Source organism: Dipteris shenzhenensis, chromosome 15, assembly GCF_047967505.1.
Source record: "Dipteris shenzhenensis isolate YYH24624 ecotype China chromosome 15, Dip_SZ_1.0, whole genome shotgun sequence".
Lineage (NCBI taxonomy): Eukaryota > Viridiplantae > Streptophyta > Polypodiopsida > Gleicheniales > Dipteridaceae > Dipteris > Dipteris shenzhenensis.
The window spans coordinates 27,034,803-27,055,251 of NC_141610.1; the positions used below are offsets into that span (position 1 = coordinate 27,034,803).

The 20,449-nt window shown below is 43.8% G+C and overlaps 1 protein-coding gene across 2 annotated transcripts in view; it reads right to left on the reverse strand.

Annotated features, from left to right (window-relative positions):
• Window positions 1-20,449, reverse strand: part of PLR1 (NAD(P)-linked oxidoreductase superfamily protein) — an 80,964-nt gene that overhangs the window by 19,101 nt on the left and 41,414 nt on the right. For both annotated transcript variants that reach the window (XM_087385892.1, XM_087385893.1), the window contains exons 2-3: window positions 15,983-16,211; window positions 6,233-6,326 (exon numbers count right to left, since the gene is read on the reverse strand). In XM_087385892.1, coding sequence (XP_087242018.1) covers window positions 6,233-6,326; window positions 15,983-16,211 — 323 coding nt within the window. The remainder of the gene's footprint in view (window positions 1-6,232; window positions 6,327-15,982; window positions 16,212-20,449) is intronic.

The following is a 20,449-nucleotide window of genomic DNA, read 5'->3' on the forward strand; positions in this document are numbered from 1 at the left end:
AGTTATGATTCTTCAAAGGATGCATCAGCTTTCAGTGTCAATGAGACACTAAATACATGGTATTTTGATAGCGGTGCCTCAAAGCATATCACTTCCAGGAAGTGTCTTTTCACATCTCTACATCCACCTCCCGTTGGTAAAAAGGTCACATGTGCCAACAACTCCTCCTATTCAGTTCGTGGTACAGGAGAAGTTGAACTTACAGCCATTGATGGCTCAACATTCAAAATTTCTGATGTCTTGTATGTGCCTGGTATCACAAAAAATCTACTTTCAGTGTCCACCTTAACAGAGCTGGATTTCATGCCATTTTTGAAGATGACAAGTGTGCAGTCCATGACAGAGAGAATTACTATGCCTTGAGATTGTCTGGCACTTTGTTACGTGGTCTTTTTCAGCTTGACATGTATGAGAAAAGACCAGCACATGCTCTTGCAGTTTCCACTCCTACTGCTGCTATGCAGAATGCGGAGTTATGGCATGCCAGATATGGACACATGCATTATGGCAGCTTGATGACACTTCAAAAACATGCTATGGTTGATGCATTGCCTCCTCTTGAAACACCTCCTCCACATGCCTGTGAAGGGTGCATTCTTGGTAAAATGCACAGATTTCCTTTCAAGGATGGATCAGTAAAAGCTGTTCAAAAATTACAGCTTATTCATAGTGATGTCTGTGGTCCCATGAGGACTCCATCATTGGACGACTACTCCAACTACACTTGGGTTTATGGGCCGAAACGCAAATCAGAAGTGTTTATGGTTTTCAAACACTTTGCAGCCATGGTTGAGAATAAGTCAGGACTCAAGATACAAACAGAGGAGGGGAGTATTTGTCTATAGATTTTGATGCATTTTTGAAAGACAAGGGCATTGCACATCAGCTTACAGTGAGGCTAACCCCTCAGCAAAATGGCAAAGCTGAGAGGAAAATTCATACTCTTATGGAGATGGATAGATGCATGCTAAAAAGCAAAAAATTGCCTCACAAATTTTGGCTTGAAGGTCTCATGTGTGCCAATTATGTTTTGAATCGGGCTCCCACAAAAGCTTTGAAGACCAAGACTCCCTATGAAGTTTGGAAAGGGAGAAAGCCTTCTGTGGATAATTTTTGTGTTTTTGGATTCCTTGCATATGCTCATGTGCCCGTTGAGTTTCGGCATAAGTTGTCTGATAAGGCAATCAAATGCATTTTTGTTGGGTACAGTGCAGAGAGCAAGGGCTACCGTCTCTACAATCCTGTCACACGCAAGATTATTGTCAGTAGAGATGTTATATTTTCAGAAAATTCAGCTCACACTCAAGCTGAATTTGATATGCCAACTTCTTCCGATGATGTTTTTGAGGGATTACTACCCATTGCCTTGGGTTCCCCTGCTGATATATATGATGCAAATCACAATTTACAGATACCTCCACATGCTCCGATTCAGCCACAGCATGTCTTACCACCTCCACAAGCAGTGGAAGAAGTTGTTCAGCAAGAAATTGCAGATATACATGCAGCAAAAACAGTTCCAAATTGGCTGTTCCAAACTCTTAGGGAGAGTAAAATTGATGCTCTATTACCTGGCAGAACTCGTAGTGCAGTAAGGCATGGGGGGGGAGCTCTTTCAGTTGACTCAGCTTATGCAGGTACTCTTCTTGATGAGGAGGAATCTGAGACATTTGAAGAGGCACAGGATAATGTGCATTGGATGAATGCCATGCACGATGAATTGCAGTCCATTCAGAAAAATCAGACATGGGAAGTTGTGCATTTGCCACCAGGTAAACATGCCATAGGTACACAGTGGGTTTTCAAAGTCAAAAGAAAGCCAGATGGGTCCATTGGTCGGTACAAGGCAAGGCTGGTTGCAAAAGAATATGCTCAGAAAAAGGGCATAGACTATAAGGAGACTTTTGCTCCTACATCCAGAATGACAACCATCCGGTTAGTTATAGCCATGGGTTCAAATTTTGAATGGAATGTTCATCAGTTGGACATTAAAACAGCTTTCCTTAATGGAGACTTGTTGGAAGAGGTTTATGTCAAACAACCTCTGGGCTTTAAAATTTCAGGAAATGCACTTCAAGTATGCAAGCTGAATAAAGCTTTGTATGGGCTGAAACAAGCCCCACGTGCATGGTATGCCAAAATTCATGCCTTTCTGACCAGCAAGGGGCTGCACAATAGTCCAACTGAGAGCACTCTCTACATCAAGAAGGATGGGGGGGATATTTTAGTCATCATTCTTTATGTAGATGACTTACTGCTCACAGGGTCAAATGAGGATAATATTGCAAATTTTAAAGCTGAATTGCAAACCACTTTTGACATATCAGATTTGGGGCTGCTACACTTTTATTTGGGGATCCAGTTCACTCAAGAGAAAAGTGGCATCATTATGTCTCAATCCAAGTATGTGCAGAGACTCTTGGACAGATTCAACATGCAGGATTGTAAGCCCATAGCTACTCCCATGGAGCCGGGGCTGAAGCTTACAATGCATGATGCAGGTGAATCAATTGATGTCACACTCTATAGTCAGGTTGTTGGATGCCTCATTTATCTCTGCAATACACGACCTGATATTCAATTTGCAGTTTCTCAGGTGAGCAGGTATATGCACAGCCCAAAGACTATGCTTTGGCAGGCTGTAAAATGCATCTTCCGTTACTTGCAAGGTACAAAGTCTTTTGGCTTGATGTTTCCCAGGGGGGGTGACTTGCAAATGCATGCCTACAGTGACTCAGATTGGGCTGGAGACTATGACACTAGGCATTTCACAAGTGGCAATTGTTTCTTTTTGGGCAAAGCTTGTATTTCTTGGTTGAGCAAGAAACAATCTACAGTGGCTACCTCCTCATGTGAAGCTGAGTACAGGGCAGCTTTCACAGCGACAGTTGAATGTGTTTGGCTGCGTTGTTTATTTGCTGATCTTCATCTTTCATTGGAGGGTCCTTCTCCAATTCTCACTGATAGTCAGAGTGCTATTGCAGTGGCAAAGAATCCTGTGTTTCATGCTCGCACGAACCACATTGAGGTTCACTATCACTACGTCAGAGAGAAGTTGCATGTAGGAGAGATCAGTATGACCTATGTGTCAACCATGACAATGTTGCAGACATTTTCACCAAAGCACTTCCACGTGAAAAGTTTGAGGCATTTCGCAGTGCTCTGAACTTATCTCCTTTTGGTGATTGATCATTTCCTTGTACATGACATTGGCACTGCAGGGGGGTGTTAGAATTATTGTTATAATTTAGCAGTGACCAATGTAATGTAATAAGTAGGTTAGGGGCACTTTTCCCTCATTTTAGAGGTTTTTTTCCCTAACCATAGTTAGTTCACTAACTACGGTTAGTGAAGGATAAGGTTTTGTCACTTAGACAAAACCTATCCCACTCTTCAGTTGTATCACACTCTTCTATTGCAACTATTGCTTTCAGCTCTCACTCTCCTACTCTCTTGCTCTCTTGCTCACACACGCTGCTCTCTCTCCCTTAGTACTCACAAGAGGATCATTAAGATTTCAGTCTCTTGTTCAATAACTCTCAAGCTTGAAAAGCCCGCCTAATGATGAGGATAAAATGGTTGTCCATATGAGGAATATGCAAGAAATACCTCGTTTTGAGCAGACCCTTGAAGTTCTACACCTTGTCACTACCACATTTGACGATATGGTGGCTCTACTTATTGAAAAGGACCGCCGTAATAAAGATGCCATTATTGCCTCTACTGGTGATCATGCATTTGCTTCCACAAGCAAATGGAAGACTAATAAAAATATTATTTGCAGATTTTGTAAAAGAAAAGGACATGTTGAGGCTAATTGCTTCAAAAAGAAGGAACAAGAACAAGAGAAGCACCATGCCAGTCTTATTGTTGTAGACCAAGCCGAACTTGAAGAGTCCCTTGAGGAGATATATGCAGCCACTACTGAGGTTCACGTCCTCTTTGATCCGGAACATTATGACTCGATTCTTGGGCTTTCTAGGCCCTATGTGATGTGTGTTTTTTAGTTGAGTCAATAAAGTTTCTCTGCCTTGAGTAGTCCCTCTAAAATAAATGTATTTGGAGTAAATAAGGGTACTCTGCCCTAGGTTGTCCCCCAAAAATGATTGTATTGTCTTTTACTTTGGTATGATTGTATTGACCACCCAGTTCAGTAAGCGGGGTGACGAGTGATGGTCTACCCTTGCCCGTCGCAAGCTGACTGAGAAGTCATTATCACACAGGAGGTGTTGGATAGTTGGACTTGCTCTTTGCAATATTGCGGTGGAGGGGGGATCGGTCTACTCTTTGCATGTTGGGTCTCACACTCTTTGCTCTGAAGAGGGGTGTTGGAGAAACCATAGCCAAAGAGTGTGTTTTGGTGTCTTTACTAGGAGTTCTAGTAGTGGTTCTATATGTGAGTGCCATGTGTCACTTTGGGAGTTATCCCATATACATTTGGTACTATGAGTGTGTGTGCCTTGTATTTCACATGTCACATCAATGAATGAAAGCCTCAAGCTCTTTTAGTCATGTGAGTACTTTGTATTTTCATTATGTCTTCATTTGAGTATCATTACTTCTCACCCTAGCCTACCTTCTCTCTCTCTCTCTCTCTCTCTCTCTCTCTCTCTCTCTCTCCCATAACACCATGTTTCTAACACTCTTGAAGACATTAATATATCTTTCTTTCTCGCTTTCTCTCTCACACACACAAATAGGGAAAGTGGGCTGTCTATAGGGATGGCAGGGTCATCATCCAAGACTCAACCTCCCCTTCCCTCTCAAATAGGGGTACGCAGCCTATGGGACCATCGATGCTTTATCTATTTCTCTCTAGAATGGGAACAGGACCTAATGGTCCTCACTAGGCAACTTCGCCAAGACTTTCCAAGGGAAACATCTCATAGTGTACACCAAGACACACCAAAGCCCTGAGAGACGTCTACCCATAGTATATGGGTACACATGGCAATCCACGTTGATAAGAGAGGTCCTACTCATTGGGGACTTCAATACCAAGACCAAGGACACACATGCAAAGATTTTAGATTTCCTGAAGGATATCTCAAGCTTGGAGAGTTCAGGCACAGGCCAACGACACACACATTGGATCCACGATGTTGATAAATCTTTCTTTGTTTCTTTCTTTTCTTCCCTGAGCCACACTATCTCAGACACAACCACCAGACGAACAGGGAGATCATGTGGAAAGAAAAGAAAGAAAGAAAGTTTATTAAAGTCTTCGGAGCAACCACTAGAGACACAATGCATGAGCAGATTGAGCAGCCAACGAAAGGAGATCATTGGCAGCCAGCCACTAGAGATAATACATGAGCAGGTGGAGCAACCCACAGAAGTAACACATGAACAGCTGGAGGACACTGCAGGAATTCCCAAAGTGATAAACCAGCCTAAAACCTCCCAGATCTCCAGACAGACTGATGGCATATACTTACGCCTGGAAGCACATATTGTGGCATTCAGACCAGCTTGTTTTATTTTTGTGTGTGCATTTAGCTCTAGGCATGACAAAAGCTCATTGCGGACCTCCTTGCACAAGTGGCCATAGGCCAGCTTTAACACTTCAGCAAGTACTCATCCACCCTCAAAACCACCACGCAAAGCAGACACTAGCTACTATGACACTCCACCCAACATCATCAGCACCAACGGTAGGTGCACACTATAGCATAAACATATTCTCTCACACATACAAATTTATCCACAACCCCATATGTGCATAAGCATCAGTTTACACAAAGGCCTTCATATTAAGTTACTGCTAGAAGTCTAGAGATGAAGGGCGGGTTCATCTGTGATGAAGGCTTAGCACTAAAGGAGAACGTAATCAGAAAGTCATCTGCCTCCTCTTTTTCCAACGTACAACTACCTGTAAAGACTACATTCTAGTCTCTTCCAAACAAACATTCTAATCAAAAAATGCTTCAAAAATATAGCTGACAGGGCAACTCGCTGCTCCTATCCTATGACAGACAATGAGGTCAATGCAAGCAGGTTAAATAAAACCTTGTCTTATTCTATTATAAATTTTGGACCTGTCATTGTTTGTCTTAAGATGCATTTTTTTATATCTCTCGGCTCACACAAAACTCTACAAGTCATGTTGAAAATGTTTAACTATTCTCTCTCTTTTATATCAAGGAAGCATATGGGAAAAATAACACAACGACCATGAGCCTCATAAGACACTTTTATTTACCATCACTAATCTACATGACTAAAAACTTACTTGCATGCAAGCACAAACTGCCCTGACGTAAGACGCCAAGGATATGCTGCAAATTTTGTTGCTATGTTGATATTTCGCCTCACTTGTTCAGGACCTATGGATCATACACACAGAACTTCAGAAGAAACTGAGAGCCTTTCTTGATAGTTTAACTTCTTCTAACATGTGCTATAATTCTTGAAACTCCTTTATTTTTAAGCTTACTACAGAAAGTTTATGGTGCTAACCAGAAACACAGTATCATAAAGGGAGGGTAAAACACCAGCCCTTTTCTTGTCTTATGGGAAATGAAAGCACCAGAAGGACCAGGGCAAGTTGAGGCCAAAAGCTGGTATTTATCACTTAAAACCAGTATCAAAAGATACATAATGAGTGGATTTTGCATCCAAACATTACAAAGACGTCCATCTTGTTGTGTAAAAAAGCATGAAAGCTAACCAAGACATACAAGGAGCTGGGCACTCAAGACTGAAATCCAAGTTCAAGTTTATCAAAACGACTCATGGGTGGGGGAGATTTCAAACCCAGTATGCCCAAACAAACTCCTTTTTTATGAGTGATCAAGATGATATCTTAACTCTTGTACAAGCCTTGTAGTACTGAATTGCTGGACTAAATCTCTATGTGTGGCTTGCAGTCAGATGTGTAGTTCCAGTAAAGTAGGAGCTGAGAGCATGGTGTAAACAAACATCAACACGATAATCCAACAAAGCCGAACCGGAAGATCAAATCTAAACTGCCATTGCAACAAACCTCAGCTATCCTTTTCCCCTTTTATATCATTCTATTAAAACTTCACCTATTGTTCCTAAATTCGGTCCACCATATCCACTCTATCTACTTACAATAAGCTTCCACTGACCAAACATCCTGGGTCTGGCCCACTGGCCCTAATCAGCCCAGTCAGATATGCCTCATGCTCTCATAGAAAGCCCTAGGCAAGTTGAGCTATGACGCTGTCAGCAAACAAAAGTATTACTATTCCTCTGTGCTAAGTGTGGTAACTGTGGTAAGGGATGCTGGAAATTTGCACAGCCTTGTCATACGTTCTGTGTCTGATGGTTTGAAAAAAGTTGCAGTCCACAATGGTGCCAGCTGTATCTACTTCTTATTCCTGTCAAAGGTGCTTGCCCCTGAGTGCCTCTCCAGAAACAGCACCAGAAAAAAAAAGTGCAGCTGAGACTTCAGGACCTCTGTTTTGAAGATGAGGAAAGAATCTGATTTCTTGTGGCTGCTTTCCCTGTGGTTATAGTGGTGAGTGTCATCATTGTTAGAGATTAGGTGGTCACCTCCCCATTTGAGACCCCAAATGAGGAGTGCATGGGGAAGGTGTGCCAGGTTAAATTAGATGTTATATTGGCAGGTCTAACAGAAAAATGAAGGCTGCCACATGGGCAGCACATAGGCTGCGATGTGGGCAGCGTCTGGAAAGGTACCTGGCTGCCTGGAAAAGCCTGGAGCAGATTCAGAGGAGCAGCAGGACATAAAACTCTGCCTGGAACCGCTGCTATGACACATGGCATGCTCTGGTTGGTGCTCCACAATGGTACGGCCTGGTACATGAGCTGGAAGACTCGTAATGGAGTTGGAATCCTGCGTAGCATACTGGGGCAGGTGGAACATGAAAAGACAGCAGGGAGGACCAGGAACAGGCCGGGATATTTGGCGCCTGTGTATCGATAGCTGGAGGTAGCTGCAGATGACTGTATGGAACTGGAGCAGGGGCATCAGAGCTGGAATAGGTCCAGCATGGAGCCAGAATAGCAGGAGCATACCTGCGTCCGATAGGCATGGAGGTCAGAAAAAGGACCAAGAAAGGGCCTGGAGCAGGCTGGGACAGAGGTGCCTAGATCCACTGTAGATTTGGGCAGTTATGGGGCAGATTGGTTGGACCACATCTGCAGCATCTGTTCGGGTTTGTACCAGCTCCATTCAGCTGGTTGGCTGGCTGGTTGTCTGGCTGACCAGGTCGGTTCGTTGGCTGACCCAGTTGGCCAGTTTATGGCTGGAACTCCAGCCTATAAAAGTGCCCATTGGCATTGGCATTGACACATCCCAGCACTCCTGAAACCCCTGATCTGCAAAATAACCACACACAACATCAGAACCGAGCAGGCTGCTCACCACCCAACCGTGACATCTACGGGATGTGATCCCGAATCAGAAGATGTCCCCCCGAGCCACGAGCTGAGCTACCGGCACGAACTCCCAATCAGATCCCAACCAGCCTGGTGTCCCATACCACCAGGTGGCGCTGTGAAGCCCTGGATCTGCCACTGGGCCTTGGGCTACGCTAAGATGCAGGCGCGCGTCCGCGACACAATCCAGGATCAGACCTAGCACCTGGGAACGAGACTTGCTCCCAACTGCACACTGAGAACTGAACCCCCTGGGCCTCTTTTATAGACTCGGGCCCCGGCGCCAAAAATAGCGAAGACCTATAAATAGTTCGTACCCTTGCCACTCAACCCGAGAATCAAGCCTGCCTAGCTCTAAGCCTCCCCAGGCTAACCTGAGCTAGTTCTGTGTAACTAGTACACGTCAGATACCAATCCGTGCACATGACATACTCCCCCTCCTCTAAGAACTCACTCCTGAGTTCGCTAAGAAATCAGGAAATGTTCTTTGGAGGTTTTGTAATGTCTCCCATGTTGCATCCTCCTCAACACGATCCTTCCACTTAATCTTGTATTCCGTGATAGTACGATTTCGAATCTGTCTTTCACGGAATTCAAGAATAGATTCAGGTTCGTGAGGAATAAAAGTTAAATCTGTAACTTCTATAATCTCATGAGGAGAAACAATTTGATCATCTGCACCCAATACTTCTTTCAGTCTACTGACATGAAAGACTGGATGTACTTTAACATCAGGAGGCAATTCTAGTCGATATGCAACTGGTCCAATTCTTTTAATGACCTTGAATGGGCCACAGTATCTGGGGGATAATTTCGGAACCAAACCAGTACTTAGGCTCTTGGATTCCTTAGGAATTCTCAAATATACCATCGTTCCTTCAGAGAATTCTCTAGGTGAACGATGTCTATTAGCATAAAATCTGTCCCGATCTTGGGCACTTCTAATAGACTCCTTGGCAAACTGCAACATTTCCTGCATGTCTTGCAAGAAGTTCTTAGCAGCATCATTTTGAATCCCTTTTAATCCTACCATAACTGGTGACTTAGGTTGAAACCCGTACATAAGCATAAAAGGACTATAACCTGTACTAGAATGCTTTGCACTGTTGTAAGCAAATTCAATCATGGGTAGATAATCTTCCCATGAAGACTGTCTCTTAGATACATATGCCCGAAGCATATCTTCAACCAACTGGTTGACCTTTTCTGTACTGCCATCAGATTGTGCATGATCTGAGGAACTCATACTTAGAGTAGTTTCCAACTTCTCAAATACAAGTGTCCAGAAGTTACTTGTAAACTTTGAGTCCCTGTCACTGACTATGTCAGATGGCAAACCATACAGCTTGAACAAGTGGTCCACAAACTCGTGAGCCAACTGAACAGCTGAAATAGTTGTTCTTGTAGGTAAGAATCTAGCCATTTTTGTCAAACGGTCGACTATGACCCAAATAGAGTCATGACCCTTGCGCGTTCGAGGCAAACCAGTAATAAAATCCATGGAAATACTTTCCCATTTATTACCTGGAATCTGTAATGGCTGTAATAAGCCCGCGCTTCTAAGGCGTTCAGCCTTAGTAACCTGACAAACCCGGCAACCTACTACATAGTTCTCTACAAATGCACGCATCTTAGGCCAATAAAAGGTATGCTTCACAAGAGACAGAGTCCTATGTATACCTGGATGTCCCGCACTAGGAGCATCATGACACTCCCAGAGAATCTTGGATTTAAGGTCCAGAACATCAGGCACACAAATCTTTTCATTCCGGAACAGCAAGCCGTTCCTAATCATCCACTGATCTCCCGCCGCCTGTATCCTAGGTGGCACAATCCCTGAGTCCTGGTCAACCATGGAATTCCCATCCTGGACTCTCTGCCAATAAGAACTGAAATGACTATCAGTTGCGTATAACCCTCTCAAGGATTGAAATAGGTCTGAGGATATTTCCGTAAATGACAAAGCATTTACAAACTTAACTCGACTTAAGGCATCCGCCACACTATTCAACGAACCCTTACGATAACGTATTTCGAAATCAAAATCCTGCATTAACTCTGCCCATCTGGCTTTCCTTCCTCTCAAGTCTGATCCATCACACACATACTTAATTGACTGGTGATCAGTCAATACAAGGAACTTTGAACCATACAAGTAGTGTCTCCAAACCTTGAGAGCATACACTACCGCATAAAGTTCCTTCTCCAGTGTGGGCCAACGATACTGAGTGTCGTCTAGCTTCTTACTCTCAAAAGCTACAGGTCTGCCCTTGGAATAGAGCTGCCCCAATCGCATAATCACTTGCATCGGCCTCTAAAACGTAAGGCCGGGTAGGATCGGGTAATGCAAGAACGGGTGCTTCCTTGATAGATAACTTCAAGGTTTCAAAAGCCTTGTTCATTGCATCATTCCAAGGGATCGGCTGAGTAGACCTGCGTCCACGACCTTTCAATATGTTGGTCAAGGGTACCGTGATTTGTGAATAATCACGGACTGACTTCCGAAGAAATACCGTAAATCCTAGGAAAGAGCGAAGTTGTTTCACAGTCTGAGGTATAGGCCAGTCTAAAACCTTCTGGATACGATCCAGATCAATGCTAATACCTTCAGAAGAAATCTTGTGTCCTAAGTAAATGATCTCCTTCATAAAGAAGTCACATTTACTCATCTTGGCATAAAGCTTATGCTGTCTTAGAACAAGTAAGACAACCCGAAGGTGTCCTATATGATCCTCAAGCGTTTTACTATATACCAAGATATCATCTAAGAACACTACAACAAATTTACCCAGATAATCTCTGAACAAATCGTTCATCATCTGCTGAAAAGTAGCAAGAGCATTGGTCAAACCAAAAGGTAATACGAGGAACTCGTAATGACCATACCTAGTCCGGAATGCGGTCCTATCTATGTGTTTAGCATAGATACGGATTTGATGATAACCCGTACGCAAATCAATCTTAGTGAAATACTTCGCTCCGGCCAAACGGTCTATCAAATCATCAGAACGAGGTAAAGGATAGCGGTTCTTAATTGTAACTTTATTTAGTCGTTTATAATCTATACACATTCTCCAGGAAGAATCCTTCTTCTTTCTTAAGAGGACAGGTGCACCCCAAGGAGATTTACTTGGGCGGATATAGCCCATATTCAGGTAATCCTGAAGCTGGGTAGCTAACTCATCCTCCTCTACCTGACTCATCCTATACGGTGGTACACTGATAGGTTGAGCCCCTAGGACTAAGTCTATGCGATGATCTACTGCCCTTTCTGGAGGTAAACCTTCCGGCAGTTGAGCTGGGAATACGTCCTTAAAATTATCTAACAACGTTCTCAATTCTCGGTGTTCAAACACACTTAATTCATTTTTGTTAACTACCGAAACAATAAATGAAGATAGTGGAATCAAAACACACTGATAGACATCATAATGAGAAGTGTTCAATATATTCCGAAGCTGCATCGCAGATACAATAGGCCCCTGAGAAGGGGTAATCTTATCACACTGAATACAAAATTGGGTGCCTTTGTCTACAAAAGAAAGTGTATGCTCCGTCCATCCAATCTGGATATTGTGGGTTTTAAACCACTCTATCCCGATCAGCAAGTCTACATGCTCTAAATGCATGACATAACATGTGAGAGCTCCCGTGTAGGCTTGAATCCGGATGGGAAGCGCTTCAACCTTGCGATCCCAAAACTGCTTCCCGGCTGGAAGCTGCACCTCGTAGGTGTGGTCGCTAGGTACTGTGGACAGCCCCATCTTCTGCACAAATTTGTAATTAACAAAATTGTGAGAGCTGCCCAGATCAAAGAGAATGTGAACCTGTTGGTCCCTAACTTCTCCATAAACTCGGAAAAGATCATGGGAACCAAACAACGAAGTATTAAAGGTACAATTACAAGAAAGGGGGCAGGTAATGACATTTACTGAAATACCTGTCATCGTAACCTGGTTGGCTCCCTTGGCTGCGGTTCGTGGACCTGCCTGGAGCTTGGGTCCTAGCACCAATTTCTGGTTCTTCCGCTTAGGACACTCGTTCTTCGTGTGGCCCCGCTCCTCGCAATAAAAACACCGGCCCTCTTTCTTGAGCCTGAGAGTGCGAAGGAAGCGGGCCTTACCATTCTTCGCAGGGGTTAAGCTTTTCCTGGAGGCGTTGTCCGTAGACTTCGTCTCCCCAATACCAGTTGCATGCTGAAAGAACTTGCGTTTGTTCTTTCCGCTGGTCTCGGTAACTGTGGTTGCCTTGGTACCGGCCATGGTATCATCATATATGCGCGCATATGTCATGGCCTCCTGCAATGTTGTGCACTTGTTATTCTTAATCTGTAACTTATAGGAGTCTGGCAAACCATCCACGAAAAAACCTAACAAGGTTACAGAATCCATTTTAGTGGCCCTGGTTTGCAGATCCCTAAATCTTTGAAGATAAACTTCAAAAGTTAAATTTAATTTTGACATATCGAGGGCCTTGAGCTTGCCGACGATATCGTAGTCATCTTCCTTCTTCAGGAACTCCTTCCTGAAGATACCCTCAAATTCTGTCCAAGTGTCAGGCTTAGGCTGAAGTTCTTTCCACCAAAGCAAGGCTTTACCTGACATAAACCCTGCTGCTAGTTGAATCTTTTTCTCGTCTGGATAGGGGTGAAATTGGAAGTGTAATTGCCACTTGTGCAACCAAGTGTCAACCACCTCCTTTGTTCTTGATTTCTGGTCACCTGGAAAAGGATCCGGAGTGATATTCGGGCCTAGCACGGAGGCCATGGCATCCACATGCGTGAGTGCCTGAACCGTGCTAGCCAGAAGAGTCAAAGTAGCTTGTATCCCTTGGAGTTGCTGTGTCAACCCCGATTGATTAGCGTTGACCTGCTCAAATTTACCATCCAGAGCAGTCGTGAACTCACTGAAGGCTTTCTTAGTGATCAGGTCATCATAGAGACCCTGATCATCCTCTCCCACTGGAGTGTAATCTAAGTCCTGCTCTCCCATAGCGAACTCGGGATTCGGAGCATCAGACATGGCTAAATTCTGATTCGATTACAGACTGAGAGAAATAACTGGGAGAATCAAAGCTGGAAGGAGAAGAGTAGAGGAAAGAAACCGTCCCTCGAAGATGTGGCGAAATCAGAGAAGCTAGCTGGAAAAGAGATGTCGTAAACTGACGATCAGCTTGCGTAGGTGATGGTGTCCTTCTGCTGGTCCGCTACAGGCCGTACAGTACGGAATATCTGCTGCTGTTGCAGCCGTTTCTTGGAGGCGAATCTCAGGCAGAGGCAGGACGCAGAGCTGCTGCTATTGCAGCCGTATCTAGGTGGCGGAACTCTGGTAGGGGCAGGCTGTTCTTGCGCTGTCTAGTTTGAGACTATGGCTGGACTTGAGATCTCGCCAGGCTTTATAGAAGGTAGCACAGCTATTCTGGAGGCTATGCTTTCTAGGAAAGCCTAGCCACGCTTTCCAGAAAAGCTTGCCTCCCAAAATTGGAGGCTTGAGGCTAAATTTAGAATGCACACCCTCCAATCTTGGAGGGTCGATGCTTTTTTCTGCCCCACCCTCCAAACTTGGAAGGTGGTGCTTTTTCGCACCTCAGCCACCCCTAGATGCTACTGGCCGCACCCTGCTCAGCCTGACGTACCCCCTGCCTGGGCCGAATCCTGCACCAACAGATGGCGCACTCCTCAGCCTCACCTACCAGCAACACCTACCTCTGTGCAGCCCTGACCAGCATCCCAATTCCATCTCCTACCTAACAGCCCTGTTTCGCCTCTCTTCCACACTCTCCTAGTTAAAACTTCACTCCCTCTCTCACTTAGACCCTTCAGCAATTTCGAAATCAAGCCTCTCCTTCTTCCTGCCTTTTCCAGATATTTCTTCACCCCTTCTACCCAGGTAGACAGCAAAAAACGCAGCAGGAAATCTCGAATTTTAGGGCATACCTGGAAGAGAAATCCGTCAAATTTCTCGCATCAGAAGTTCCTACCTCAGGAGTTGGCTCTGATACCAACTGACACATCCCAGCACTCCTAAAACCCCTGATCTGCAAAATAACCACACACAACATCAGAACCGAGCAGGCTGCTCACCACCCAACCGTGACATCTACGGGATGTGATCCCGAATCAGAAGATGTCCCCCCGAGCCATGAGCTGAGCTACCGGCACGAACTCCCAATCAGATCCCAACCAGCCTGGTGTCCCATACCACCAGGTGGCGCTGTGAAGCCTTGGATCTGCCACTGGGCCTTGGGCTACGCTAAGATGCAGGCGCGCGTCCGCGACACAATCCAGGATCAGACCTAGCACCTGGGAACGAGACTTGCTCCCAACTGCACACTGAGAACTGAACCCCCTGGGCCTCTTTTATAGACTCGGGCCCCGGCGCCAAAAATAGCGAAGACCTATAAATAGTTCGTACCCTTGCCACTCAACCCGAGAATCAAGCCTGCCTAGCTCTAAGCCTCCCCAGGCTAACCTGAGCTAGTTCTGTGTAACTAGTACACGTCAGATACCAATCCGTGCACATGACAGGCATGCTATCCCTTCAGTGAGTCATTTGTAAAAGCATTCCAGCCTGCTTCAAGGTGCCATCCAGGAGGATATTGATGCAGCAAGGGAAGTGGCTGATTGCAGCATACAAGGAGCTCACAGGTCTTCATCAACGACTGCCCTGACAGCAGCAAAGGGAGATGGGATTACAGAGGAAAAATGTTGTGGTCAGAAATTGTGCAGTTGTATTTACTTCTGACCCTGTCAAGGGGTGTGTGCTTAGTATTGACCGCTGGATTCAGGAGCTGAGGGAAAAAAACAAATTTTCCAAATGCATTTACTTCCTTGAGAATTTTCTTCATGCTGGGAGAGAAATGTTGGTGGTCAGAAATCGTGCAGTTGTATTTAAGTCTGGTCCTGTCAAGGGGTGTGTGCTTGGTCTTGGCCCCTGGATTCAGGAGCTGAAGAAAAAAACAAATTTTCCAATGCACTTAGCTCCTTGAGAATTTTCTTCATGCTGGGAGAAAACACTGTAGGATGTTTCTTCCATTAAAGAGAATTCCTAATATCATAAGTTCTACACAGCATTGCTCCATGGATGGGGATTTACAGTCCTTGTGAAAATAACCGTCCCTTTTTTCAAAGCCCACTCCACGAAATCAGATCTTTACAATTTGTGCCCATCCAATTCTCATTTCCTTTACTTATCTTGCAAACAATTTAATCTCTTTCATAATGACATGCCATGCATCCTGTTTAAAAAATATCTTTATTTAATTCCTACACAAAGAACTACTTACAGATTAAAATAAAGTTTGGGAAGAAGATGTGATGTAGGTGGGAGATACACAATAGAACAAATAAGGATCAAAACAAATAGCAACAGAGGCACGTCAAGTTTGGCAAGGGGATGTGATGTAGGTAGAAGATACACAATAGAACCCATAAGGATCAAAACAGATAGCAACAGAGGCACGTCCATCACCAATTGTTAAGTCATTGACACAACCTTGTGTCCCTTCATGTTCTCATCCCCTAGCAGACTTGCAATTGCGAGAGCATAAAAATGCAAAGCACCCATTACTACACAGGCCCCAATCATAACCTGAAATGAAAACGAAACCATACCTGGAAAGTCCTGAATGAACTTCCCCAAAAGCAATTCACTCTGTCCATTCAACCTTCCTGTTCCATAAGAGTCAGCTGTATCAAACAGATTGATGCCTGCATTAACAGCAAGATTGAAGGCCGATTGCAACTCCTCATCCATGGATTCTTCATAACCCCACAAGAACTTATTGCCCCAAGCCCAAGTACCAAGACCCATTGGGGAAACACTCAATGGGCCTACATTTACCTGCAGAGACACATCATGCAAATATGAATCTCTCTCTCTCTCTCTCTCTCATACACACACACACACATATATATAATGCTCAAATACCAAAGGGAGAGTCTCATGCTTCTCCCGCCTTTTAACTCGACAAAAGGCAAAAGTACAACTCAGCTAACGTGTGGTGCAATATTACTCGTACAGCTTGAGGTGTGCCTTCCTCAACTGATAGAATCCAGATAAATGTAGCCAAATGATCTTCCTTTGGATGTATCTCCCTATGTCTGTCAAGTATTATAGAGTGTAGAGCCGCCTATGAGACAAGTAAGCTACAATGCTGCAATACTAGAGGGAGAGCCTAAGTGCTTCTTTGACTTGCTGTAGAAAAAGAAGTAGAGTGAAGAATACAACCCTGCTAATCTATGGTGCAACAATATCATATAGGTTGAAGTGTGCCTAAATCAGCTGATGCAATGGAACTAGATGTATCCAAACCAATCTGCCTATGGGCACATCTCCTTATGTATGTCAAGGATCATCGAATATAGAACCACAAGATTAAGTGAAGGATGTTTGGCCTCTCTACGTCTTTGAAGGATATCCGTCGTCTGCTCCTGTCAACCTATGATCTTTGTCCTCAGCAAGATCAACAGAGTTTGGCTGCTACTGCCAGTCTCCTAGATGCATCGATGTGTCCAGAAAACCTCAAATGATTGAGGAGACCGTGACTACCTGTAAGATAAATGAGGCAGCACGTGCGCTGGTAAATGAGATGCTATGTGCATGTGTCACCTGTCTAGACTGTTGGTCCAAAGCATCTACTTGAGAGTCGAAGGTCCAACCATGTGCTCTCCAAGTCATCATCATCCTCCACCTCCTCATGGTCCTATTAAAAAAGGGGATGAATGCTTGTATCCGGCCATGTGATACATCATACTGCAGGCTATCAATAAGCGGGAGTTTTGCCATAGTTTCTGTAGCATTTTCTGCGTCACAATCTCCCTTATTTCGCATGCATCTTCAGGTATATCAGCAGCTGTTATACCACTTTATTTCCTCTCTGTGCCAACCCACAATTTGTGTAGCTTCCATCGCCAGGTGTGGTATCCTATTGGCATCCATCTTCTTGACTTTGTTGAGGTAAGCCATAAATTGACACAATGCTTCCCCTTCTAAAGGTATCATACCTGTTTCAGCCAGTAGGATCGGGTATGGTGTCTGTGCCTTAACCCCTACACAACGTTATATAAAGTTTATATTCTTTCCCAGTGTCCTAGAGAGCCCGAGTACCTAAGCAAGGCATCCGTAAAGGATTATTGTCTACATAAGCATGGTACAGAAACTTTCTCATTTCCCAATTCCACAAATGCACCTTCCTGCATTTACTTTCGAAGCTATATAGAGCTTTCAAACCCCCCATAACCCTCCTTTCCCCACATGCATTCCATTTGTAGTTGTCCATGAAATATAATCCTAGATATTTATATGAGCTGACTGTTTCCAAGGGCTCCCATTCAAATATGACATCCACTTGTTTGTTACCTGTCCCGATGACCATTACCTTTGTCTAAACTATATTCACCTGCATTCCCGAGTGTTTGCAGAATTCTCTCAGTACATCGAAATGTGCTTGTAGGCTCTCCTTGCTCTTTGCGAAGAATACAACATCATCTGCATAGATAAGCATTAACCAAGCGTACCCTACAATCTAAACACCTTCCTTGCTGTGCATTCTCATCCACTCTTCCACTCATCGATAAAAAGATCGAAGAGTGTCGGTGAGAGGGGGAAGACTTGTTTAAACCCTATGTCACTCCTTACAGCTTTCCCCTCCGCAAGAACCTTCTCATAGAGTCTATATGTCGCTTTTCTGAGTTCCAAAGGAATTTTAAGCTTTTCCAATCTTTCACATAACCTCTTATGTGGCATTGTGTCGAAGGCTTCCTTGAAATCTATAAAACAGCAATAGACAACCTCTTTCTTATGTTTGGCTCCTTCAGTTGCAAGCCTTATGGCAACCAGATGATCAACCATTGAGCGCTTGGGATGAAACCCTGCCTGGATGGCGTCCTCACTCCTTGTTCCTCCACCCATTTGATGATTTTTTGCTCAAGGATAGTGCCACATAACTTTGCCATTAGATCGCTTACCATGATTGTCGAATAATTCTTTACCATCTTGCTATCTCCCCCCTTCTGCCCGCTAATCTGCCAATCCAGTGGAAACCCTTCCTCTAGAGCCATTTCACAAGCCTGGTAAGCATTTTCTTTGTTTTCTCACCTGCCCATGCTAACATGTCTGCTAATAGCCCTTGTGTGTCTGGAGCTTCCCATTAGCTAACTTTTTCAAGCCGTTTCCCATGTCTTCCTCCATTATGATTCCATTTGTTGCCTTGATAGCAGTAGTTTTTGGAAAAAACCCCTGGGATTTTAATTCAGCTCCTCAAAACTCTCAAGCTGTTTGCTCTTGAGATATATTCTTTATTTGTGCCTTACCACCTGTTTATATTTGCGAGCTTTGTCCTCCTCCTCTATTGTATTTGCTGTTTTCCAAGCTCTATTTGCATCCTTGCAATCCTGGTCGTACCAATGATTGCATGGCATCCCTGCACTTCTCCCCTTGCTTTTAGTGAAACATTTTTGGGCTGTTAACAGCAGCATATCTGTTATGTATTTGCTCATTGTTGACATGTTGAAGGCATTAGCCCTTGTTCCATTGCTGCCTCTATCTCCTTTTCATAAATATGCGCTTTTTTGTAGCCCATTTCTTAGCCTGGGATGTGCAGTAACATTCTGGTTTTTTACAGCATGCTGTCCCCATTATGCCTATAGACATTGGTCTGTGGTCCGACTCTCCTCAATCTTGATGTAGTTAATCATGTGGTTTTCATGTGAGTTTTGTAATCACATAATCAATTACACTTGACCCTTGAGCTTTCTTGCATGTGCACCCTCCCGTATTTTGAAAATATGTTGTGCCATTGTATATTTGTAGCCAAAGCATCCACACAATGTGAGCAGTTGCCTTCCGATATGAGTAATTTCCACAGCATCATTTGATGTCCTTATCCAGCCTCTTCTTTCTTCATTATCTTCTTCCACTTCATCCATCCATATGAGTTACTCCCCTCAGATGTCATGATGCCTTGTATTGATCCTGTTTGTGCATTGAAATCTTGCTAGGATAATCCTGACTATATCCTCCCCTAAATGCACAAGGGGGTCTTCTTGGGATATGTTGTTGTACTTGTAGATGGGTGATTGTGGGGTTGCAATAGCATGCTGCCATTTTGATATTCCCCTCCTTTGCCATGATATCCAGCCACATGTGTTATTTGTATGGGTCTTCTTTTACAACTTTTGCTGTTTTTTCCCACATCATTCTTATGTAGCATGCTGTCCCACCAAACCTCACCCACCTATGTGTGTTTTGGCATACGAGAATCATGCCTTTATGAATCGTTGAATTTATGGGATGTTTTCCCCTCATGCTCCCATGCCTCCAAAATTACAAGTATGTTTATCTCAGCTATTTCCTCTTCAAGTTCGATGACCTTGTCCATGGTCCAATCTCCTAAGTTCCACACTTTGCTCCGGAGGGTCTCGACTCCCTATGCTTGTTTCCCTCCCCTCTTGCCTTTTTCTGTAATGACGGCCTTTCCATCTTTCATGTATGCATGTTCACGTTCCTTTTTTTCTTTTCTGACTTTCTCCAACTCCTTGAGCTTTTGGGCATATTGACTCCGTGCAAGGTCATCATTAATTTATATGGAGTGTCCCTTTTAAGTGATGCTTGTGATTAAGCACATCGAGGAAAGATTAAGTATCTTCAAACTTCACAACTATTTGCCTCAGCTTTTCAGCTTTCCTACGCATCCGAAAGGCTTTTTGAAGAGCTTTTTCCTTTTGTTCTTGCTGCTTTTTCATTGTCAAAGCTATTCTCGTCCAATTTGTTCTGACCGGATCATCAATAGTATTGATGATCTCTTGTTTTGGTGTCTCTGGTAGAGTTCGCATTTGACCTTTCTCTTTCAAAGACTCAAACAGAGAGAGAGAGAGAGAGAGAGAATTTCCACCACAACGCAACCCCAAAAAAAAAAAAAAAAACAACAAGGGAACAAAAATAAAACAACAAACATATAAGAAAACAAATAAAACACCAATGTAAACCCAAGGAAGGCATTATTATCATTATTTTTTAATTATTTTGTTTTTTATTTTTATATCTTAATTTTAACTTTCATAGATACATACATACATACA